Source organism: Hyperoodon ampullatus (assembly GCF_949752795.1).
Source record: "Hyperoodon ampullatus genome assembly, chromosome: 10".
Classification (NCBI taxonomy): domain Eukaryota; kingdom Metazoa; phylum Chordata; class Mammalia; order Artiodactyla; family Ziphiidae; genus Hyperoodon; species Hyperoodon ampullatus.
In genome coordinates, this window is record NC_136923.1 from 76,226,034 (window position 1) to 76,251,245 (window position 25,212).

General features: G+C 44.5%; 1 protein-coding gene across 4 annotated transcripts in view; it reads left to right on the forward strand.

Moving 5' to 3' along the window:
- RUNX2 (RUNX family transcription factor 2) overlaps positions 1-12,915 on the forward strand; it is a gene marked incomplete at both ends in the record, with an annotated part of 211,258 nt that extends 198,343 nt beyond the window's left edge. For 3 of the 4 annotated variants that reach the window (XM_079712414.1, XM_079712416.1, XM_079712417.1), the window contains 2 exons: positions 10,778-10,843; positions 12,437-12,915. In XM_079712414.1, coding sequence (XP_079568540.1) covers positions 10,778-10,843; positions 12,437-12,915 — 545 coding nt within the window. The remainder of the gene's footprint in view (positions 1-10,777; positions 10,844-12,436) is intronic. The other variant, XM_079712415.1, reaches the window with a different exon arrangement.
- Positions 12,916-25,212: the final 12,297 nt, after the last annotated feature.

Sequence of the window (25,212 nt, forward strand, 5' to 3'; positions counted from 1 at the left end):
CAGAGGAGAAAGTGAAAGGAGGTCCTCTTTTTCTTTTTTCTTTTCGATTTGCCTTAGTATTTGTTTATCTCCTACAACAAGGAGAATTTCACTATTTGGCTTTGGCTGTTGGAAGGCTTTTGCCAAATGCTTTACAATCTGTAGGGTTTGATTTGTGTCAAAAAACCCACTTTGAGAACAAGGTTCTATGTAACTAAGATGTGTTTGTTTTTGTTTAAATCACTCAGAAGAGAAATCATCTCTTGTCCATTGTGAAAAGAGAGGTTTCAATCAAAGGAAAATTCTCCATATTCTAAAATATACAAACAGCTCTTTGAAATGGATGCCAAATCAAACTCTAAAAGGGACTTTTTTTTGCAGAAGTTTTGAGTTAATTCCGTGTGCAGGGCCTGAGTGGAAAAACTCAGAATGTCAGAGGAACGAGTTACTGCAACACTGTGTTTGGATTCGGAAGTTACATAAGGAGCATTGTCTCAGGACAGTAGGAAGACTTGTACATGGTTTTAGGCTGAATCCTAGCAACAAAGAAAAAGAAATTCTTTTCAAAGTGAGTCAGTTTTTCAGTTAAATAAAAGGTTGTAGTTTGGTTTCTGATATTATTGGATATAAACCTTCAATGTGAGAAGGCATGCTGGTCATCACTTTAAAAAAAAAAATTCAATCGAGATGATCCCTGTTGTTAAAGAAATACCATCTTTCTCCCTGTCAGGACTTCTCTTAGGATGAAAAGTAGTAGACGCTAAAGGGACAAGTTGAGCGGGGAAAAGGGACAAATTAGGAAACCCAACAATTCCATCCTGGCTCTGCCACTAATTGGCTGCGTCCTTGAGTTGGTGCCTTCTTTCCTTGACTCAGCTTCCACATCAGTTGGGCTTTTTGTGAAGGTAAAACCAGATGTATGTGAAAACAGTGACAACCTAAGAAGCGATGTACACATTTGCAACATGATTTTTTAATTGAACTATTATTTTTGAGAGTCAGTGTTGACGTGGGACACGAGAGTTTGCTTGGGACTGAAAAAGCCAGAACAAATTTTTGCTCTTAGTATAAGGGAGCAAACACAGGGGACAGGTTAGAGCGAGAGATGCACCCCAAAACCGGTGGGCAGAGCAGTGCTGTGGGTCTGGAACTAACCTGAGCCCTTTCGGTGCAAGTAAACCACAGGTGTAGTAGGTCAGGAAAAGCCGTTGGCTGCAGATGGACAGGCAGAAATCAGAAGGCACAGGCAAAATGCAGTTAGAGACAAGGCTTTAGGTCAAACCTGGCATCACCATCTCTTTCTCCTCTCACACACATTTAAAAACTTCCCGAATGTCACTCTGAGAGGAGCTACAGCGCGTTTGAAGATATGTAGGACGGAGTTATTGTTCTCAAGGAATTTACAGGCTGGTAGAAGTGGTGAGGTGATTGTAGGTCCTCTGCATGTGCATGCCTGCCTAGAAGAGAAATATAAGCGAAGAACGAGGTGCAGGGGAAGGAGGGGTCACTCTGGGCTAAAGCAAGAACACGAGAAGACTCTTGGAAGCGGAGGGAGATTATTAGGTAGATTTTACAGGCTGCTTAGAATTTCAAGGGATTGAGATAGAGTGGAGGTGGGGACGCTGAGGGCTGAGGGGAATAACGTAAAACCAGCGCCTGAAGGAGGGAACATGGAAGGTGGACAGGACAGAACACGGACAGGGGTCCAGTCGGAATGGATTGTAGAGCTCCCGACGAAGGAGAGTGAGAAACGAGGCTGGAAAGGTAAGTTGGGACAGGATTGTTACTCCAGCAAATGTTTTGCTGTGTGCCTAATAGAGAGATCTGAAAACATACACACAAACCCGAGTAAAAAGCGTGACATGAAGTCACAGAACGGGTAGGAAAGCTTGAGGAACCAGCAAGCTGGATGAGACAAGAATGGATAAGCCGTCTGGGCAGCAGATACAACACACACACAAGTGGCCCTTGGATCTAAGGCTACCTTCTGTCACAACCAGGAAGCCTCTTACATGGTCTCCTTGGGACAGGAACCCCTCCCAAGGCATGGGCAGAGGGAGCCAGTAAGTGGATGCATCTGACTGGAGAGGGAGAGAGGGCATGGGTAAGGACAGGTCCCGGCAGGACACAGCATGAGGCTGGCTTTGATCCCAGATTAACGTGGGTCCTATCAGGCCTGCGAGAGCTGTAGCTTGGGGAGCTGACTTCGAGCCTGAACCAGAGCACTTTGGTCATCTGGTTCCCATTCTGGGTCTTGGGACATGGGGTGGTTTGATACACAGGCGTTAAGGTTCAGGATGGCTTCAGGGCTGTGGGACCACACCAGGGCGCTAAGCCCTTTGAAGGGAATTTTATTTGAAAAAAAACGGTGCCCCGAGCTTGTCACATTTTGAGCGATGCTACCTCCAAGGCAGCTGCTGCCTGGAGCCTTCCTGGGTCAGCGCTAGAGTCAGTCACAGGGAGAGTCTGAAACTGCATTGGTGCTGGATTTAGTCTCTCTGTTCCTACTTTAAGAAGGGGAGAATCGAGCTGGATCTGAAAACAGTCTGCGCATTTAGGGGATGGTGGAATGTGGTTGCTATGGTGATTATTTGCTCTCCTAGCCTCCTTTTCCCACTGCAAGAGGCTTTTTTTTTTTTTTTTTTTTTTTTTTAACAGAAGAGTTTGGTTGGGCCTGGAGCTGGGTGTGTGGAGTGAATCAGGAGTTTCAGGATTCTAATTCTCAGCTCACGTCTTTCCTAGCTTGGACCCAATTTTTAAATTTTCCTTCATCTCTGGCTCTACTAATTCAAATAATACTGTATGAAGGAATACCCCTTTGAGATGGAGATGTTTACTATTTGCTGTGTACTTTTGCCTGTTCTCACAAGAGTCTTACCCAATGAGAGAACCTGGGGAATAAATAAAATGTGACTTGCTTACGATCACCCAGAACATCAACGGTAAGGACCATATGAGAATTCTGGGGCTGAGTCGAGCACAGAAAATAGGGGACAGGAATCAGCCCCCGACCCCCACCCCATTCCACATCCCATCCCCACCTCCATCCCCAGGCCTGTCACTGACAATTGATCAGGTAGGAATGGCCACCAGTATGTTAGAACTCGCATGAAAGTGACACAGAATCCCTGAACCGTGGAGGGGACTGTGGCAGCTGAGCCCCCTAGGTCTGGGTCCAGGTCCCAGGCCACCACTTTACTGGTCTGTAACCTTGAAGAAATCACTTTGCTTCTTTGGGCTTCAGTTTGTCATCCATAATGTGGGGTCAGTGATACCGTCTCCCTCCCAGGGCTGGAGTGAGGATTTAATGTGAGTAGACATCTCCCATGGAGTACAGATCCTCTGCAGGTGGGCACCTTTGAATCTCTTGCCCCGTAGTAAAACCTGTGACACCATGGGATGCTGTGACTACACAAGCACTTGGAGGATTCCTATGCTTGGAGCAAAGACTGGTCTGTTAAGCACCAGGCAGTGCTGGTTCCCAGCCCATCCTCAGGGCATTCCTAAACAATGTACCTAGCTTGAAAGACTTTCCCACTGAAGCACCCCAAAGGGCAGAGGGAACTTGGCTCCTTCCCCACTCTGCACCCCCCAATCTGCTGATGTAACCCAAAACAACCCCAACTTTTGCTTGGAGGACATTCTCTTGTCTCCTGTTATACCTTAAAATTAATGTGAATTTTCCTCCATAGTATATCTGCTTTGGTTTTAATATCAAAATAACGTCTTAACTTACTAATATCAGTTCAATGTCCCTTTTTAAAGTCCCTCCCCCATTTGTTCCCTTCTTGTATTTCATGCCTTCCTATCAGCTAAGCTTGATTGTCTAATATATAACATCTCAACCAGTTCATAAATTTCTGCTTTTAATATAGTCTGAGTTACCATTAGCACAGGCCACAGGAAAATACCAGGCTGTCCCCTCTGCATTCAGCCTTTTTGGAAAGATTTACTTAGGAACAATTTATCATTTAGTTGCAATTTTTAAAATAATCTTAATTGGCCACATATGTTATCGAATAAAAGCCGGTCTTCTAGCCTCTGCCTCTGTCCGCGTGGTCCCACCCCACACGTGCGCATGCGCACTGCCTGTTGCCAGGATGTCAGAAAATTATGCCACCCTAGGCAGATACCGTCACAGGAAAGCCTCCCCCTGATTTAAGACAAGATTACTGATATTGAAGCTGTTATGTTTAGGAGGGAAAGGCTATTGCTTCTAAACCTCTGTCCCTCTTTTTCCTAGTTCCTCCTGTCTTAATTGTGGCTCTGTGTTTTGGTAGCCATAAGTCATTAGTGGTTTTTAATTTCTCTGAAACTGAAATAAGGTCTGAAAGGGTGGATTTGTCCCTTTTTCCTCCTTTTCTTCCTTCTTTTTTTTTCCTGGCTAATCGGAGGAACGCAACCACATCTGAAGCCACTTGGCTTATTATGAATTTCATGGAAACTGATTCTCTGAAAGTGTTTCCATATGTGTGTTCCCCATATATCCCATCCTCTCTAAATGGGAGCACAGACGTGTGCATGGGCTGGAAATGGCTTCAGGATGTGACAGAGCAGTCATATGACCACCGCGGCACTGTGGGTGGCCCCTTCTGAAAGACACGGTGTCCTGGGTGCTGGCCTCCTTCCTGTGGCGGATCTGGTTTCAAAGACTATCCACCCTTCCTAGGCTTTAAAAAGTTCTTAATCAAGGCCTAGCAAGAAGATCTCTCTCTCGTTTTTCCTCCGTTTCTCTCCCCCCTTCACCCTTTGGTTTCTTCCTTCTCTCTTACCCTCCCTCCCCATGCACACACGAACACACACACACACACACACACACGCACTGCACATCTATGGCCTCCCTCCTTCTCACCAAGAGGAAATGTATTATTCCAACCATATCCTCAAAATTTGGGTGGGTTAAAGGGATGGTTGAAGTTTCTGAAAATTGCCAGGTTGTGCGTTTTTTGCTTTATTTTTATTTTTCCTTTCTCTCTCTTTCCTTCAGCATAGCATACTTTCTGAGCCTTGGGATCAGCTGGTCTTTCAGAATTTGTGAGCGTGCAGTGGAAAAGTACAATTCATTACAACACGGAAAATAAATATTTATACTGGATAGTCGAGGCACTTTTTCTCTCTTTTGCAAAACTACGGAGCTTGCTAGTCTGACCTCTCATTATCTTCAAAAAATCGATTTCAGATTCTCATTTTGCTGCTTTCTTCTCCATCAGTGTGATCCATTACATTTCTCCCCAGTGAGGTATATTTTTCCACCTATTATCTAATGAAATTAAAAGTAAAAGTAATTTAGTGATTGATACTTGATCATTTTAGTGTGAGGGAACAAATTCAGGGAAAGTAAGAAAACTGATATAAAAATCTCTTAAAACCTCAGTGTGGAAAATGCAAAGTAATGTTCTGCGTAAAGTCGAAAGTTGATTTTAGGTAATGTTTACATAGCATTTCTGCTTCTGTCATGTTGCTTGCTTGGGTCTATGCTAGTAACTGATTCGTTTAGTAGATGTTTTGGAAGTACTCGTCTTTTTTCAGTACCATACCGTGAACTAGGTAGGGGAGCTGCTTTTTTTTTTTTTTTGGCTGCACAGTGTGCGGAGTCTTAGTTCCCCGACCAGGGATGGAACCCGCGCCCCCTACACTAAGAGCGAGGAGTCTTAACCACTGGACCGCCAGGGAAGCCCCTACTAGGTAGGATTTCAAAGGATACATGGTTCTTCTTCTTCATTTGCTTTCGCTTTAGCTGGAAAATGAAAATGCTTCTCTAAAACCAGTGATGATACTTTAAAATGCATGGAGTGGTAAAATTTACATCTGTAAACGTTCCAGCTGTATAGGGTAAAGAAAAGGTGATAGGCATTTGTATACCTGGCAAGTCCTTGTGTAGTGGTGAGCTTTGAAGGCAGTGCTTACGTACCCGGGTCTGGCAGAGAAAAGAGAGGTGGCCGTGAGTCTGGGGATGAGCAAAGCTGTCGTGAGGGTCCTGAGTACATGTCCCGCCACAAAGAGGAAGGTTGATACTGAGCAGTAGTGGGACGTGACCGTGGAAGAGTAGGACAGAGGGCTCTGACTATGCCAATAGCCTCACCCTTATTTTCCGCACCCCCTTTGCAGAGCTGCTCAGTCACCCCTGGTGAAGGGTGGCTGTGACCTGAGCTGGGTCGGGATGACACCCTCTGGTTTCAAGGCTCTGCCCCTGTGTGGCCTGAAAAGGTGGAAGATTTTCCCCTTCTGTGTGTGTTTCCATAGAATGCAGATCTAAGGAAGCTCAAGGCCGAAGCTCTACGTTTCCCCGCTGGCACGCACTGTCAGGGATGCAGACAGGCAGTAGCACACTCGGGCCTGAGACAGGAGGACCACGTTTTCGTCTCGGGATGTCACGCAGATCCACGTGTCTCCAGGGTGCCATCTCTTCATCTATAAAGGTCATCCACAACTCTGGATGATGCTGACATATTGGCTCTATAGACTATCTAGAAATTCAGACAGGAAGCAAGCTTTCCAACCCACTCCAGATAAACCACGTGACCTTAGTGGCAGCAGTTACCTTGGGGTCCAGAGGGAGAGGAGCGTGCTGACTCGCCTTCCCGCAGGCTGTACCTTTCTGGCCTGGCCTTCTTTCTCCTTCCTCTCTCCTCCCCGTGGCTCCCCAGTGTAGACTTACACACAGATACGGGCTCTCAGGATATTGGGAACAGCACGGTGGCCAAACAGAGAAATCCGTTCACTAGTGGCAACTGCCATTTGCGGGCCCCTGTCTGAAACGTGAAGTCAACCGATGTAACAATGCTTGGGGAGAGCTTTGAACACCCTTTAAAGAGAGTTTTACGAGGCTTTATAGGCATGGAATCATATTTGAGTTACATTTTAGGTTTGATGTCAGCATTACTTAATGTTTATTATAATATCTATTTTCTTGATGCGTCAAAAATGTACCAGCTGTTGTGCAGAGTTCCTGATCCCCCAACTAATTTACTTATTTGTTGATTTATCCACCCATTCGTACACTTATATTTAAAAAAATTTAAGCTCTTATAATATAGACGGTTCTGAGGGATAGGAAAGGAAAATAAATCATCTTTACCATCCAAAGCTTACTTTGTAGTTGGAGAACACAGGCTACGAAACAGCTAATAATTCAGTAAAGTAGTGGCTGAGGGCCCGAAAGAGTGACATGGAAAATAAATGCTATTTCGAACAGGAGTGAAATAGGAAATTATATAATAGAGCAGTTGGGAAGGTGGCAGCCAAAATGTAGAAGGAGAAGAAGATTCTTAGAGGAGAGCGGCTCTGCGGAGATCTCGTGTATTATATGTTCCAATAGAAAGGATGCTGCGAGGGGGTTAATAAGAAGTACCCGGACGTTATTTGAGATTTGGTGTGGCGACAACTCCTACCATTTGAAAGGCCCCGATGAAGCTTTGAAGTTAACGCTTCATAGCTGAGAAGTCTGATGGCTTTTCATTCTGTATATTTTTGCCCTTGCATTAAAAAAGGGCAGAGGGCTCTGCATTTGCCCATCTGTGCTCCACCTGGATTCAAGGCCCCTTGTCCTTTTCTCCACCCCGACCTGCCCTCCTTGGCTGGGGTGTGTAAATTCCACTGCTGAGAGGGTGTGATACGTGGGTACGATGTTTCCTAGCTGACAGCCCCAAATGGCAAGTACCCCAGTCTGCTATTCTTTTCGAACTCCTATTCCCATCCTTTTGAGAGCTCTCCTGGCCCATTTTCAACCAACCACAATGTCTTGACGGTCTACTGAATAAGAAAATGCATGTGAAAGTACTGGGTAAAGGCCTAGAAACATCAAGTATCATTGTTATGAAGCCCCAAAGGGGAAGATGAACAGGGATTAGACTATCACTGCCCTCCGCAGCTCACTCTAGTTAGGACTCAAGCATGACCCAAGATAACTCTCCTTAGCCATCGGGGTGTGGAAGGCGCTGAGTGGAGGCTTGCAGGAATCAGATCAGAGCTTCTCTTTTATTCTCTCTTATCTTGGTTTCACTCCTTTCCCCTACACTTTCCACTTGCTTGGGAGACCCAAGAGACCTGGTTGGGTAAAGGGAGGCCATTTCCTTTTTCCCCATAGCCTTTGGCGGAGAGGAGCAAGACATTTTTACTTTTAACATCGATTTTATTTTTATTTGAGCTTCATGGGCATTTTATTAATATATTCTTCCCCAGATACACTAGGTTGTGAAAAACTGCCGCTGCTGCCGTTTCAATGAGCAAGGCTCTTGCAGCTCTATTTATGATAGCTACATAAATCTGCAGCTGTCTGACTGGCTAAGGGTGCAGCGAGCAGTTGTGGAATGAAATGCATCTGTAGGGAACCAGCAGGTCCTAAGGGAATCAAGCCCTTGACCTTGGTCTCATTCACATTATGCCATGAACAACTGAATTAGTTGCTCACTGTTGAGCAGATTAGATCAACAGGTCCCGGAAGAGTTTTTAAACAGTGTCCCAAGAACAGTAGCTCTCATTGGGCAGCACATGGGCACCAGAAGAACCTACTTAAATATTTCTAGGCAAATTTATTTCGGCAGATAGGCTCGTAAGACAGCAAATATATATCTGTGGTTGTGTCCACCGAATTCCTTAAGGGTGACTAAGACTGCAGAGTGGTTGGAGGTCAAAGAGGTCTTGTCTAGCTGTGGTTCTGCCTCTCTGGAGCTTTGTGATTTTTGTAGAGCACATGGCTCCCTTCTCCGCTTAGCTTCCCCATTTGTCAGCAGGTTAGATTAGGATCATCTAAACAGTAAACGAGGGGTTTGGATTTTTTTTCACCAGAGTACCCCAAACTAGCAGAGGAGGATAAATGGGTACCTTAGGGAATCTGGGGGCATAGTTGAAAGCTTCACAAGTGCAAAATTTTGTTGAAGTCATTTTTTGTTTGTCTGAAAATTCACCCAAGTGTTGCATTCTACTCCATATCATGTCCATGTTTACTGTACAGCATACCCTTGTCTCCATGCTGGGTAAAACAAGCCTATCAGGAAGATGCACCATGTTTATCTTGGGCTTCAAGTAACTCCTGGCAGTGCTGGCTTTATTTAATCGGTAGGTTGTAATCTGGAGTTTTAAACTGGCTCTAAAGCTACAAGGCAGATCACTGGGGCCGTTACTGAGCTTTGGCTTTACATTTCTAAAATTAGATTGGGGTAAGAGTACTTTTAGAACTCTCCAGGCTTTCATCCTGATCCTTTTAATAAGTAGATATTATGTTTTCTTTACTTTAGTTGACATAATATCTAGGTCTATAGATAGTTTGTAGCTGTACGTAATGTGGCTGGTGACATGGGTATGAATAGTTTAGGACACAAGGTCGAAATAACCTGAGAAGATGGTCTAAAAGAAAAACTTGAGATCTTGTACAGAACGGAGATTAGAAGTACAGGTACAACCCCATTCAAGGAAAGAAAATTTAGTTATATCCTTTGCTTCTGTAATAATTATTATGAGTAATCGAAGGTTAGGAAGGGGTTTAAGTTCTTTCTTTTTAAGTTTAGAATTCCTTCCATCTCCCCATCATTGATTATTATATAAGAGATCTCACATGATACTGCAGCAAGTTGTTAAAATTTCTTCCTACAGAACACATTGCAGTGTAACACGAAATAACTAAGTTCCAGAAAATTTTATTTTTTGTAACTTATAAAAATTACCATATAATCCCTTTAAAGTCCTCATGAGCTCTCTTTGCCCAGAAGGAGTTAATCCTCAAGACATGACAGTCTCAAATGACTAGAAGTCATTGGTCAAAGTTCTGTAAAGCCAGCGGAAGTTTGTGGCATTGTTTTCTATAAACCACAGCCAGAGCTCATTAATTGAGAAATGAATGTCAATTTACATTAGCTGGCATTTAGAAGCCAAAAAGGTAGAGTGATCCTGGCATGTGATGGATAATAAAAACATCAGGCAAATGCATCAGGTAAAATCGAGAAGTTGGGGGTGGGAGGTGGAGAGAGAAATTCAAAACCACACTGGAGTTTACTGGCAGGGTCCCACGTAAAGGGTTTTAATGAGGCTTCTGCATCAAAAGCAGGGAAACCACCTGGAATTTTAATCATGACGACAGTATATTTTAAGTATAAATACCCACGAGAAGCATTTTTTACATTGATGAACCTACCTGTGTGAGCTCTGTGCTCCTGTCGGGGGCAAACACTGATGTTTTAAGGGTGACATCTTTCCATTCGAAATTGCTCACATTATTCTGGTTTCTCTCACGAGCTGAGCGTTGAACTTAAAGTGCACAGAAGTGGCCTGCCTATACCCATTAACTCTGCCAACTCAAGTTCACCTAGATGCCCTGCAGTGAAAATCAGGCTGGCCGAGAACATCTCTGGTCTCTAGGCAGGGCCTGTATCGTGTCAGGCACTACAGAAGCACAGGGCAGGGAGATGGCAGATCTCATCTGGCCCCGTTGGCGATTCTGTCCTAATCACTTCTTGTACCTTTTCACACGTGAGCTTGTCAGAATTTCATGTTTGGGTGGGGTTAGGGAGAGGCCAGTGGAGGATGGAAGAATTTATAAAAAGCAGAGAGTAACTGCCCAGACGGTGCTAGTTTTGGTTTGTCATCTTGAAAGTGTTTGCTTCTGGTATTAGAAGCTGCTCACCAGCTTTTTACTCTCTGCTTATGGGCCTGTGGATTCTGGGAAGGTACTGTGAGGGGTGGGACCTTCTCTGCCTCCCCTTCCCCACCCCCAAGGCAGTTGCTTCTCCTCCTGTCTTGGGATTCACGGTGATAGAACGTTAGAGCCGGAAGGGAACTTAGAGCTCATCCCCTCATTTTACAGATGATGACACTGCCACCTCTGACTTCTGCCTCTGGCCTTCCACTCTCAGTAAGAAGAGCCAGGCAGGTGAGACTTTTCACAATTGCTGGGCTGGGCTGGGTGGGGCTGTCTGATTGGGACTGTCCATGAGTGAGAAACACCTTGTTAACGATATATTGCTTTGAAGTAGTCACTTCTTGCTATCAGTGCACATCAGGGCACTTGCCCCGAGCATTTTATAAAGAACACAGGCAGTGTGCATTTTAACAAAAATGAACAACTCTCGATCAGCACCTTGAAAGAAAAATATTGGGATGATTCGTTTAATAAATATTGTAGTATCCAAGAACGTGGCTATAAAAAATGGAAGCTGAAGAAGTACCTGCTCACTAAGACCTTCAAGGATTACTGAGTGCTTTCCCTTACAAATAAAAGTGGTAGGAAAAGCAAATGTATGAGATCCAAAGGATTGGAAGATTTTAGGTGTGAACAAAATCTTAAGAACACTGGTATTATAAAACGGCTTGTCACAATTCTGTCAGTGATAGAAATTCATAACCCTGTCTTTAAAGATCACAGCTATAAGTTTTTGGCATTTCCGAAAACTAATTTCCACATGAAGTCGTTTCTAACTGTGGTTTCATAAGTTAAGTGCCAGAAATACCTATTAAGGAGGTACCCTGTTAGCTTTAGAAGTTCAAGGACTTTACATTTTAGAGGAAAACTGTCTTTGCTTCAGGTTCCCAGTTCCAACTGGCCTGAAGCTAATTCTGTAGGATGTGGTACAGGGGTCCGGAAGGTGGATGGTGAGGTACCCTCCTGCTTTATCGCCTCTACCAGCGAGCCTTTCCCCAAAGCTGCTGTTGGCACGTGGCCTTAATCAGGTCCTACTTCTCCCATCAAGACTTGAAATGCAGTGATTCCTAGGTACCAAGCCTTCCCCCCACCCACTTTCAAAACCTGCTAGTTTATGCCCCTTGGGAGAATTTCTAAGGGTCAGACACTCCCCATACACCCCCAGATAGGTAAGATAGTTCCAGAAAACATTGAAATCTAATTTAATTTTTTTTGAAATCTGTTACCAAGATGAGGAATAAAACAGGATTTCACATTATTTTAAGAGTTGAAGTGATAGGCCCATGCTAGGGTATCTTTTTGACGTTCCTTCATTGACAAGGGGCCCTGCTAAGAGTACCAATAACAAAACAGATCACTCTGGAATTCCTTTATATTGGGTTGAGACAAAGAAACATGTCCCACTTAGTAAAAAGGTCACTTTCAAATATCTGAGGTACAACAAGGAACAAAAAGAGAGGGGAAAAAAATCAATGAGGATTCAGTCTTAAAGCCTGGTGAGTGAATCTGTCTGATCAGAGTGTTGGGTTGGTTTACACACACGACCTAGCACGCATTTGGGCTTTTAAAGCCCTTTGGGAGTCTCTGGGGGTGAAGAACTTGAGGCTCAATGCTGCTAAGACTGTAAAGTGAAAAACAAACAAACAGAAAAACCCCAGAAGTCTGTGTAGTGACCGGTGCATTTGAAAGTCTGTTTGTGGCTTGCTGTTCCTTTGGGGGAAAGCTAAAGTTTTCTTTCTTTTCTTGTAAAAAAAATAAATTCTTTCATGATTTTAACTGCTATTTACAGATGTTTCCCCCCCCATCTTCTGTTGTAATTTTTAGGTGCTTCAGAACTGGGCCCTTTTTCAGACCCCAGGCAGTTCTCAAGCATTTCATCCCTCACTGAGAGCCGCTTCTCCAACCCACGAATGCACTATCCAGCCACCTTTACTTATACCCCGCCAGTCACCTCAGGCATGTCCCTCGGTATGTCCGCCACCACCCACTACCACACCTACCTGCCACCACCCTACCCCGGCTCCTCCCAAAGCCAGAGCGGACCCTTCCAGACCAGCAGCACTCCATATCTCTACTATGGCACCTCGTCAGGATCCTATCAGTTCCCCATGGTGCCCGGGGGAGACCGGTCTCCTTCCAGAATGCTACCGCCGTGCACCACCACCTCGAACGGCAGCACGCTCTTAAACCCAAACCTGCCGAACCAGAACGATGGCGTTGACGCCGACGGAAGCCACAGCAGTTCCCCCACCGTTTTGAATTCTAGTGGCAGAATGGATGAATCTGTTTGGCGACCCTATTGAAACTTCCTCAGCAGTGGCCCAGCGGCCTCTGGGAGCCACATCCCAAATGTATCAACATATACATATATAGAGAGTGCATATATATGTATATCAACTAGCCTATCTACAAAGTGCCTATTTTTTAGAAGGTTTTTTTCTTTCTTTTTTTTTTTGTCTTGGCATTCACTCACTCTGTCATGATCTTGCAACCCTCAGAGGGTAGCTCTTGAGAAGCAAGAGGCCCAAGAGAGACAATCCTAATCACATTCCAGATCGTTCTCTATTTAAACATGTACCTTTGCGAGCAAACAAAGGAAAAAAGGTACTTTTGTTGCTGTTGTCATTTGGTCTGTTATCCTCAGTAACCTGTTCAGATGCCAGTTCAGAGAGGTGGACTCCAAGTGCAGGAGGAAAAGCAAAGACGCTTGTCCCCTGTGCTTTGAAACCACACACCCTCACGGTGCCGCTGTGTGTGGACCAGTGCCCTCGGCAGACCCGCTTACACAGCCGGTGCAGGTGCCCACGAAGGGAAAAGGGGCAGAAAGAATGCTTCCGTTCCCTTGCCATCCATTCAGAGTAACTGTTCCAAACTTTGGCTTTCACACTTTCTGCAAGTACTCATTTGAACTGTTTGGTTCAGTTGTTTTTATTTTAATTTTTTTCCTACTTTAAGAAAGTGACTTCAAAAAGTACCGATCAGGATAGATTATTTTATTTTACCTTTTTATACTTTTTTTTTTCCTTTTCCCATTTAACCAAAAAGAAATCCGATCCCGAACTGCCCCCTTCCCACCTAACCCCTTCTTCTTTTATGCAAAACTGAAAATGGCAATACCTTATTATAGCCATAATGGTAGAGATAGTGTTTGCGTTTGGCTGTGTGTTATTTGTCTTCTTTTTTTTTTAAATTATGAATATGTGTAAAATCTGAGGTAACTTGCTAACGTGAATGGTCATATAACTTTAAAGATATATTTATAATTATTTAATGACATTTGGACCCTTGAAACATTTCTTAGTGTATTGATATGTTGACTTCGGTCTCTAAAAGTGCTCTTTATTAAATAACAAATTTCTTCAGTGGGCTAGAGCCATATCTGAAATATTGCTAAGCAATTTCAGTTCATCCAGACACAATGTGATTTTTAAAAATACTTCCATCTCCAAATATTTTAGATGTAGCTTGTTTTTGTGATGTATGAAGGAAATGTTATGTTTAGTTCTTTTCAGATCTTTGATTGCCTCTAACACAGCTTTGCCTTTTAAAAAGCAATAATCAGAGATTTAAAAAGCAACCCTTAGTCCTTTATCACTTATGTTGCTCTTTGTCAGCATGAAATGCTGCAGTGATGTGGTTTCCTAATTTCTTTGAAATAATGATGACTCTTGTCATATTAAAAAGACAAGCACAAGTGAATCCTTGAACTGCAGAACAATGTTCTGTGGTTTCATAGTTAAAGCAAAACTCGACATCACCAGTGAAGACGTAGTCAGCTTAAAGCCACACATGTGGCCGAAGGATCAGTCGTGATACACACGGTACAGGAAAGCAAAACTGCTACAGGGAGTGTTACCCAAAACGCCTTACCGAACAGTAAGTCAGGGGAACCCAAATCTGCCTTAGCCCGGGGCCCCACTGGCAGCTTCCCACAGAATTTGCATTTAAAGGAGCAGAGTTAAGTCCTTGTCTTCTGGGAGCAGGGTCGTCTGAAGGAGCAGGCAAGTTCCAGCAGGCAGCGGATCTGAGAACATACAGGCAGTGGGGACCCATAATACAGCCTCTGATATTCATATTTCTCACCATGGGGGGCGAAGGGAAGGCAAAGCTAGGTGGAATTTGGTGTCTACTACTGCGTATGAATTTGAGCCGAAGCCCTCCTGTCGGATGCACTTTGACCACTCCTGGCGGCCACGTGGCAGATTCTCAAGTGTGGATCCTTGATCCAAGCCAGGACCACTTCACGACACCACCAGGCAGATCCCCACCCACCTCCCCCACAGGTCAGGGCCCTTTCATTTAAAGCTTGTGCCTGCCCCCAGGCAGAACCTTTAGAGATTTGCCTCCAGCCCCAGAGGCCCCTTGCTCCCCGGTCATCATCGTCCAGCCCACCTCACAGAGCACCAAGCATCTTGGGACGGCTCGTGGGGCGTTGGACCTGTGCACCTCGCCTGGGAATTCACCCTGACTCCTCCTAGTAAAGATCGAGGGGAAAACCAAGCCCAACCAAAACAAAACACTTTGCCTTCTAAAGGTTGTATACCAAGTATGCTTAGATAAATAAGCCACTTTCCTATTACTGAAGATGGAAGTAGTAATTGATACTATTTATTATTTGTGTGTGGTAGCTTGAAGCAAGCCACTGTCCATTTATTTGTAAGTGTAAAATATGTGTGTTTGTTTCAGTAGCACTTAAAAAAGCCAGTGTCTGGTTACACATTTCAATCTTAATTAATTGACAGAAAAATGTTACTGCCAGTGCCAGCTGTACCCTATTTAATAAAAAAGGTACTATATCTGTACATTCTTTTTTAATGTTGAAAGGGCTTTTTTAAGTTTACAGTACACATACTAAGTGACTTGAGGGATGCTTTTGTGTTGAAATGTTAGTATAGTGGCTGCAGGCAGCAACCCAGAAACACTTTAAAAGTTTTCTTTTTTTTTCTTGGGAAAAATTCAAGCACTTCTTCCTTCTCCCCTCACTCAAACCATTCCAATGGGGTAATTTACATTTCTTAGATCAAATTCAGCCCTTTTTTAGCCCGGGGGTTAAATTTTTCTATCTTTTTTTTTTTTTTTTTTTAACCAAATCCTTAATTTGCACTGGGTCACGTGTATGATTTTTGATTTCAAGACCAAAGCAAAGCCTTACTGCTACTGTGGAACCATGAACTAGCCAGCACTCTACTTCCTTCAGATTAAAAAGGCATGGTTTACAGCGTGACCAATACAGCCACTTTTTTAACCTGTTCTAACCTATGTCAGAGTTCCAGAACAGGTACCGAAGCTTTAGGGTTTTTTTTTTGTGAAATGACATCCAGGTTGGAACTGAAAGACTCAACAGATCAGCTGTGGTTCGCTCTTCAGGCCGTCTTACCCCCACCAGGGCCTTTTAAAAGTGAGCAGAGAACTGTATACCATTGGGGCCCATCCATTGCAGATTCAGAGGGGAAGAGATGTGTGTGCTGGCTGAAAGAGTTCCCTCCATTCCCAGGAAAGGGACTGACTCAGAGTCTAGGTGAATGCATGGAAACACAAAGCATTAGCAAAAACAATAATTATACCTATGACATTTGAAAGAACCATAATAAATAAAATAAATAAAAGACGACTCTTCCAAACCTTGAATTTGTTGTTCTTCAAAAGATAACACATTTGAAACATATTTTCTATGTGAGAATTTTTTAGATGTTTGTTTACTTCATGTTTACAAATAACTGTTTGCTTCTTCATGCAGTACTTTGAAATATATCAGCCAAAACCATAACTTACAGTAATTTCTTAGGTATTTTGAATAAAATTCCATTTTTTTTGGATATGCTTTACCATTCTTAGATTTCTGTGGAACAAAAATATTTGTAGCATTTTGTGTAAATACAAGCTTTTCATTTTTATTTTTTTCCAGTCGCTGTTGCCCAAGATTTGCTTTCTGTGCACATATTGTACAAATTCTGCTTTGTGCCACAGGCCATGATTGTGGATGAGTTTACTCTTAACTTCAAAGGGACTATTTGTATTGTATGTTGCAACTGTAAATTGAATTATTTGGCATTTTTCTCATGATTGTAATATTAATTTGAAGTTTGAATTTAATTTTCAATAAAATGGCTTTTTTGGTTTTGTTATGTGTGTACACTGGGTCTTTTCTCATCCGCGGTTTCTTCTCTAGTCTGACACCTACTCCTGCCTACACCTGGGCACTTATTGGTCGTAGGACTTGCCAGGGCTGGATGAGAGCTGAGATCCTATATTTACTGGTGAGAGGAAAACCATCTTGGTAAGCGCTGGGTTCTTGTTTTGTGCTACCCCTAGAGAGGGGTGGGTGAAGAATCTAGCAGTGTGCTCACTTCCTTATCAGCCTGTTGTCTGAAGGAAGGAGTGCTCACCCCATCCTTGGGTAAAGCCCCTTATTCCAACCAGGGGACGAGTCAGGGTAGAAAGACAGCAGCCTCGATGGTTCCATGATGCTAATCTCTGGGCACATGAACGGGGCCGACAGGTGAACCCTTGACTGTAGTCCCAAGAGCTCAAGCAGCCCAGCCGTAGCGGGTAGTCTGTTTTCCTTCTGACATCTCTTTTAGGTTCTTAAAAAGAAAGTCAACCAAAGACAAGGATGAGTAAAAACGGACCTTGGCCTGGAGAGCTCTAGCCTCAGAAAAATTCCACTACTAGTCAGGTTAACTCTAGTTTGGAGACTTTTTTTCTGGGCCACAGTTTATTTTTGGTAAGTCCCTCCCCTGCGAGAAGGTCGAGGGCCTGGGGTAGAGCGGTTGCTTGCTTTCTGTCCCGTGCTGTCCGTGTGCCTTGGCTTATCGCAGTTCTAGAGAGGGACGGGGAAACCTCGGTGCCGACAGCGCAGTCACTGGCGGGGGGCCCACGTCACGCTAGGAGTTGGAGGCTGCCTTTTAGATCTGCTCATTCTTACCCCTTTGGCACTGTTTTCTGAGAGATCTTGGAAACAGCTCATTTCTAAGCCTGGGAGACATCCTAAAAGCACTTGGGTGAACTTAGGCCAGGGAACTTGTTTGCAACTCTTTGAGGATGTATATTTATTTATCCTTTTAAATTAAACATCTGTGTAGCTTTAAAAGGCACTGCATGGGAGGTGGGCATGGTGGCCTTCTCGGCCTCTCCAGCTTTATCCTGCAGCCGCAAATCACTCTCCTCCTTGGGGTCTCAGTTTCTTGGTTTATGGAAAGGCACTGGGCTAGACCTTGGCGCTACTGGCATTTCAGGCTGGATAATTCTTCGGCGTGTGTGTAGGGAGGACTGTCCTGTGCATTGTAGGGCGTTTAGCAGCATCCCTGGTTTCTACCTGCTACGTGCCTGTAGCATCCGCCCAGTCGTGACAATGAAAAATGTCTCCAGACGTTGCCAGGTGCTCCCTGGGGGGCCAAATCGCCCCGATTAAGAACGACTGGGCTAAAGGCTCTAACTTCTCAGGCTTTCTGGACAGAGCTGGTGCGAGAACACGTTGCTCATTGAAACAGGACAGGCAAATAGGAGACTGAGGGACTTCCCAGGGGTGGATGCCCATCTGCCTGCCCCGTCCCTCCACCTGATGGCACCCTGAGGGCTGTACGTGTTGGGACAGAGGCTCCTAACTCTCCAGTCTGCACTTCCTTCATCTTCCCCGCTTCACGGGCCCTGCAGCCAGCGAACAGCACGGCTGTGGGGCTTTGCTAGGCCTGACCGGCTGGGCTGTATTTATCATGGCTGCTTCTGTTTCTCACTGGAAACGACAGGCGGAAGAAGAAAGCAATTTCTCCAGTGTTTTTGACCCTTTGTGCCCCCTGCCCCACAAATATTTAATCATCAGACATTTCTTGGAGAGTGGGTGTTTCCTGTTAACTCGATCCCAGCCGAGACTGGCCCCATAAACACCTCAGCTCTCCCTCGCAGAGTTTATTTGGCTGGGAAATGGGTATTGCCGTGTAAACAGGAAGCCCCCTGAAGTTATTATCTACAGATGCGGTTGAAGAGCCACATGTTTATATTTATGGGATTTGAGAACAGTCTGAAAAGGCCAGGGAGGAGGTAGAGGAAGCCCTTGTTCACAGGGAGGGCAGGGCCCACAGATCTGCACGTGTTGATGTTTCATCCCCTCTGGAGGCGGGTGGTTCATTGCACTGACCCAGCCAAGAGCCAGGGTACGAATGCAGGTACTGGCTGGTCTGATGTAAGCAAACAACCCTACCTAGATATCAGGTTAACAGTGGGCAATCTAGTTTCAATCTCTGACCCAATCACTTAATGCCATTTTAGAGACCTGTCCTAGGAAACAGGGTTTTTCTGGTGGGGTAGGGGAGGGGCGAGTGGTATGATAAGATCTTACAGGCTTTAAGTTTTTCTGGGGACAACTGACTTCCTCCGTTTCGGTGAGCGCGGGCCAGCTCTCCTGTGAGACCCCAGGCAAACACATGCATTTGCTCCTCGAATCGGGTCCGAAGGGCTCAGGAAGGATCCTTCGAAGGATGCCTGAGCTGTCCGGGTGTTGGTGCAGAGAACATGTGGGTGACAGCTGGTTGCTCACTGGCGCTGGGGGTACCAGGCTACTCCAATCCCTGCTCTACCACCTCTGCTCTTCCTTCCTGGGCTCTCGCCTTGGGTCTGCAGAAGATGCTTAAGTAAGGCCAGGTAGTAACCAATACATGGATGGCTCTCATTTAAATTATGAGCTCTGAGCAAAGGCGAGGGCATCTCCCTCCTCCTCCAGCTTCTTTGTGGCTCCCCGGGGGCTTCACAGCATTCAGTCGGGAGGTCTTGGAAATGAAATTTTAAAAAAAGTTATACATCAAAATTTGACAAAGGATCCACTGAAGATGTAAAAGGCAGTATACTAAGGGGTGTTTGTGTGTGTGTGTATGTATGTGTGTGTGTGTGTGTGTGTGTGTGTGATGGGTGCACGCACACCTGAAGGGAGGGAGGCGGGGAGGGAGGAGGGTGGAGGGATGGGAAGAGATGCCAGAGCAACCTTCGGGGAAAGACGGAGCTCAGCACACACACAGATACCCCTTGACACAGCATTTATTTGCCTCAAATTCTGCAAAAAAAGCACACCATCCCACAAGCACTTACTCTTCTTCAAATAGGTTATTTAGAAGGGACAGGGGACACTGGACGCCTCCCTGAGATGTCAGGAGCACGGTGACATGGACATCTAAGAAGGGTTATTATTCATTTTTGTAACGCATTTATTCACAAGCGTTTTGTGATTCAACTGGCCCTGCTGTCCTGGATAGACATGCTCAACCAGTTGGAAAGCAGAAGGATCAAGTTTCTGGAAACCCACTGAACTTTTACTAAAATTTATTTTAATTTCATTTGCTTATTATCTTGTTGCAATGATGTCTGACCACTCAGTGGGGTTTTCTGGAAAACCTGCTTTATGTTTTAGCATTGCAAAGGTTGCTCACGTCATGATTGCTGTCTTTTTGTCCCAGGTCTTTCTGTGCCACTCCACAGCCAATAGGATGGAAAGAATCCCACCCCTGCCCCCCACCCCCCAACCTGTCATCCTTATAGAGAAATCAAGACCATCTAGCAAACTGCTAAAAAAATGGGAGGGGGGAGGGATGGGGACAAGCAAAAGTTCTTCCACACAAGCCCTTCAAGAACTAGTTTTGTCTTCACAACACTAAATGAGACCAGAACACAAAATTGCAGCGAGGTCTCATGTGGCCCTGTACTCCTTCTGCCTTGGGACATTTCTACTGGAGAACCCAAAGTGCCAGAGGTAGCCCGGATGCGGGGATGGAAGGAAGATAGAGTGGAATCAGTGGAGTTAGGAGATACAGGATACAGTGGCAGAGCTGAAGGGGGTCTTTGAGAGCTGAGGGTACCAGGAACTCCCAAAATGCAATCGGATGATGGATTGATGTAAATGTGCAAATGTCTCATTTAAAAACAGCAAAAGCAAACACACAAAACCGCATGACATGTGTAATCGCGGGAGCCTTAATACAACGGTTTTATGATTTAAATCTCCTTGGACATCCTTTCCTTCCTAAATTAGGTCATTTATTTTTTTTATAACTGCATCCATCTCTGACAGTGCAACAACTCTGGCCAGTTTCACTTTCTGTTTCTCTGTGAGTTTCTTTCTATTCTCTCTCTATTCTTCTGCCCTGAAAGGAGAGGAGCCTTTTGTGGGAATCATGACATATTCCAGCAATGTCTTAGCCCGATTCTGTTTTTCTCTAACAGTCATTTAGTATTGAGATCTTGAAAATCACGATGACCTTTGTCCTTTTAGAGGCGTGCTCAGGGAGTCTTTCTGGGTGTGGATTTGGGGGCATAGAAAATCTGACTCCTTATCAAGATCTTATTAGTGGTTTTACAGATGAGAAATGCAGAGACAATTACTGAATGTAATTCTCCACCACAACTTCTGGGACACACTGGGAACTCAGATTGTGCGGGGAGAGACCGATGGACCAAATTTCATTCTTCACAGGCATCAGAGGGAGAGAAGGATCCAGGAGGGAAGAAAGGGCGGAACTTTAGCAAGGAGTTAAGTGGTTAATGGGAACTCAGTTTTTTTTTTTATTGGCTAATAAAACCTCTCAGGGTTTTTCATATTATACGGTTCCTTCAGGCTCCTAGCCCAATGCTTAAAAAAAGCAAAAGACAAAAACAACAACAAAAAAGCTGGAGCCTGAATACCGATGCAGCTCCAGTCTTGTTTACTTTTTCATTTCCGCAGTTGTAAAAAAAAAAAAAATTTCCTCTAGTAGTTCAACTTTATCACACAGCGGGACCGGGTCAGTGTTTGAACAACTCCAGTGATTCCTGCCTCCCAGTGAAAGGAAAAAGTACTCTCCATCTCTCTGTTTCAGAAAGAGGAGACCACGATGCAAATGACAGATGCACTGGGAAATTTTAAAACGAAAGCCGGGGTGGGGAGGGGGGGTGGGTAGGAGCGAGAGCAGATATTGAACCGAAACCCATCTTTGGAATCCTGAATGCAAAGATCTCTGTCCTTCTCTTGCCAGTGGTGCTGTTCTCCCAACGGAGCAGGATGTTCTTGTTTTTAATAATAGCCAGACCAGATGCTAAATTCTCCTCAGCAACATGCTGGAGAAGTGAGAAGGCAAACAGCTGATTCCTGTTAAGATGAACACCAGGAGAATAAGCCAGAAAGTATGAGAATTCTCTGGAGGTTTTTGCTTTGTAAACCCCCGTTTGGCAGGGAGATCACAGAATCCTAGCTGAAAACACAGCCTGTCCTCCTGCACCCGTGCCTCCTTCATGCTGCTTGCTGGGGGCCTTTGAGTCTCCTGCCTGCTGTCCATCCAGCTCTTTTCTGAGTTATCCAGAGGACCGGCTCCCAGGTGCCCCAGGAGGGAATAGTCGGAAGCCCCGAGCCCTTTGGCTTTCACCGACTATAAAAAAAATACTCATCAATAGGAGGAATTTTTTTACTTGCTCCTTGCCATAGAAAATAGTGAAATCCTGAACCCAAGCCAATAATTTTAAAATGGCATCTTTGTTCCATCTTTTTTACTCCCTTCTTCCCCCTGTCAGAGTCCATCAAATCTCGCAGTTCTTATTTTGTTTTAGAATACGCCACACATGTAAGACGCTGCTTTCTTCTTTCCCGGGGAGATGCCAGAGCCGCTGTGGGGCTCTGTGGGGCAAGGCTGCACGCTTCTGCCGGCTCATGCCACCCAGAAGTTGCTTCCCAGAGAGCAGGGGTGCCTGGCGCTTCCTGACAGTCTCTCCTTGGGGCTTGCAGGAGTGAGAGAAGGAAGGGACGTTAGGAGCAGGTAGAGAGGCTCGTACCGGTCATCAGGTCCCCAAAGTCCTCCTTATGGCCTTTCTTCTTCCCATCATCCTCCTAAACCCTGGTCCTTCCTTTTCCTGCTTGCTGCTCCCTCCCCTGCAATGCACAAAGGACACCCCAGCAACTATTTTCTCACTATTTTCGTCCTCTGTAGCTGTCCTTGAAGTTTGCTTGGCCCTCATCCCACTAATATGAATATCCCGGGGAGAAAGGAATGGAGACAGAAGATGATTTCCCTCCTTCCCCTCTTGGGATGGCACTGATGGCCATTGTTTTAATTTCCTCTTGGGGAAAAGTTGTATTTGGTACTGGTAATGTGATCAAATAATAATAATACTTAACAACATTTAATTTTCATGGCACACTGGACTATGCCCTTGGCACTTGGCTGAATGTTTCACATGACTTATCTCAATCTTCTCAGCAACCTATGAAGAAGGTAGTATTGTTTTTATCCCCATTTTACTGATGAAGAAACTGAGACTCAGACTTGCCCAAGTTACACAGCCATTAAGACTCAAGCCTAGATCTGCCTGATTCCAGAGACTATATTCCTAAGCTAAAACTTTAGACACAATCTCCTTTATCATCTGTATAGTGGAGAAAGGAAATGAGTTAATGAGATATGAGGAAGCCTAGCAAAGTATCCACAGCATAGTAAATATAAAATTGATGGGACCTATTATCGTTACTCATAATAACTAAGATGATTCTCTTAAAATGAGTCAGTAAGGTTTCCAAATAGTTTGAATCACAATAGAGCTGGAGCCCAAAGTGGAATGCTTTTTAAAAAATATTCTCTTAACACTTAAAAAAAATGTTGCTCTTTGAAAGTAATATTTTTCTACATATTTTATAAACTAATTTTCTACTGAACATCATGGCTAAGTTTGGTAATTGGTTTAACATGGGTTCTTCCCTGTAGGAACTCAGAGACATCACATCACATAAACTATAAATTTAAAATACACGGGCACATTCAGAACAGAAATGTTGACCCTACCCCAACCTCAGTCCCCAGTCTGTAATCTCTTCCAAGGTTTTCCATTTAGGTGTATTGAGTTTCATGTTAATTTTGTTACTGCAGAAGGTATTAATGAACCTGATTTGGCAGCATTGGCCTCATCTTAGAAGAGAAAGGCCCAAGCCAAGAAATTCCTGTCAACTTCAGCTCTTTCGTTTCCAGGAGTGGCTCTGGGATCCTTCTTACCACCTGATAAAGGGGCAGCACCCAGGTCCCCCATTTCTGAAATGCATCACTAAGAGGCAGTGCTGTGTACTGGAGAGAGCTGATCCTGGAGGCCCCAGGCCTGAGATGGGATACCTGGTGTGTGCACGGCTTTGTGTACTTGTGCAGGGGCCTGGAGGAGCCTGGGAATGGGGCGTCAGTGTTCTCTGCCCTAAATCATTTAAATCTCTTTAACTGAACAAGTAGGCTTCTCTCCAACTGTTTTAAAACATTTTATAGACTATTTCCTTACTTTATATGGAATTAATATCCCATTTTCCCAAAATCCCAAGAGAACAGAAATGACCTCTCTCCCTCTCACTCTCTCTGCCTTCTTTTCTTTCTTCTTTCTGAAAATATTTATTGAACACCTACTCTAGGCAGAGCAGTATGGTGGAAGGCTTAAAAAAGCACCATTACAAAGCACCTTGGAAAGCGTCTCTATTCAACTTAATCCATCCCAATAAGAGGTGTTTGTCATGCCATTCTTTTTTTTTTTTTTTTTTTTTTTTTTGGCGGTACGCGGGCCTCTCACTGCTGTGGCCTCTCCCGCTGCGGAGCACAGGCTCCGGACGCACCGGCCCATCGGCCATGGCTCACGGGCCCAGCCGCTCCGCGGCATGTGGGATCCTCCTGGATCAGGGCACGAACCCGCGTCCCCCGCATCGGCAGGCGGACTCTCAACCACTGCGCCACCAGGGAAGCCCCCATGCCATTCTTTATTTAAGTGAATTCATGAATGTTTCAGGTTGCCCAAAACAGAGATTAAAAAGTTAGTGATTAGTTTCTAGAGAGAATTTGGATAGTTTTGATTTCTGCTTATAGCCAATTTCATTTCCCATTTCTCATTTCTTGAAACACTCAAGTATTTGTGAGATACTTGGCATCTATATTTAGCCATACAAGCCTTTCATTTCTACCACAGTACATGGGAGGCTTGGTGTTGAAAAAGTGGATGATTTTCATATAATCAAAGGGGGAAAGCTGGTCTTCCATTTTCTCTTTCTTGTTGTCACAGTCATGCAGCCAACTCTGCATTAAGGGGTTGAGTGGTATATTGAAAGAGGGAAGCAGAGGGAATTCCCTGGCTGTCCAGTGGTTAGGACCCCATGCTTCTACTGCAGGGGGCACGGGTTCAGTCCCTGGTCGGGGAACTAAGATCCCATATGTCATGCATCGTGGCCAAAAAATAAATTAATTAATTCAAAAAAAAAAAGGGGAGGAAAGCAGTTAGTGGCAAAAAGATCTGGGTTCCACATCCCTACCAACTAAACGTGTGACCTTGAGCAAGCCACTTAACCTCTCTTGACCTTCTCCTTAAATGTGGGCAGTGATATATTACTAGATGGTATGCTAAGGTTCCATGCAGCAACTCTTACCTATAGATTTGGAGTGGCTTATAGAATGGAGAAATTATGGGGAGTTTTAAGAGGCAGGTAGAGTCTGCCTAGCATTAAGAGAGAGAACGAGGTCCATTGTTTCTCACAGAATTGGCAAAAATGGCCAATCTGTAGAGGATTAGTAAATGAAACCCCAGAGAGGTCAAATCACTTACGCAGGATCACCCTGTAGACAGATGAGGGGACG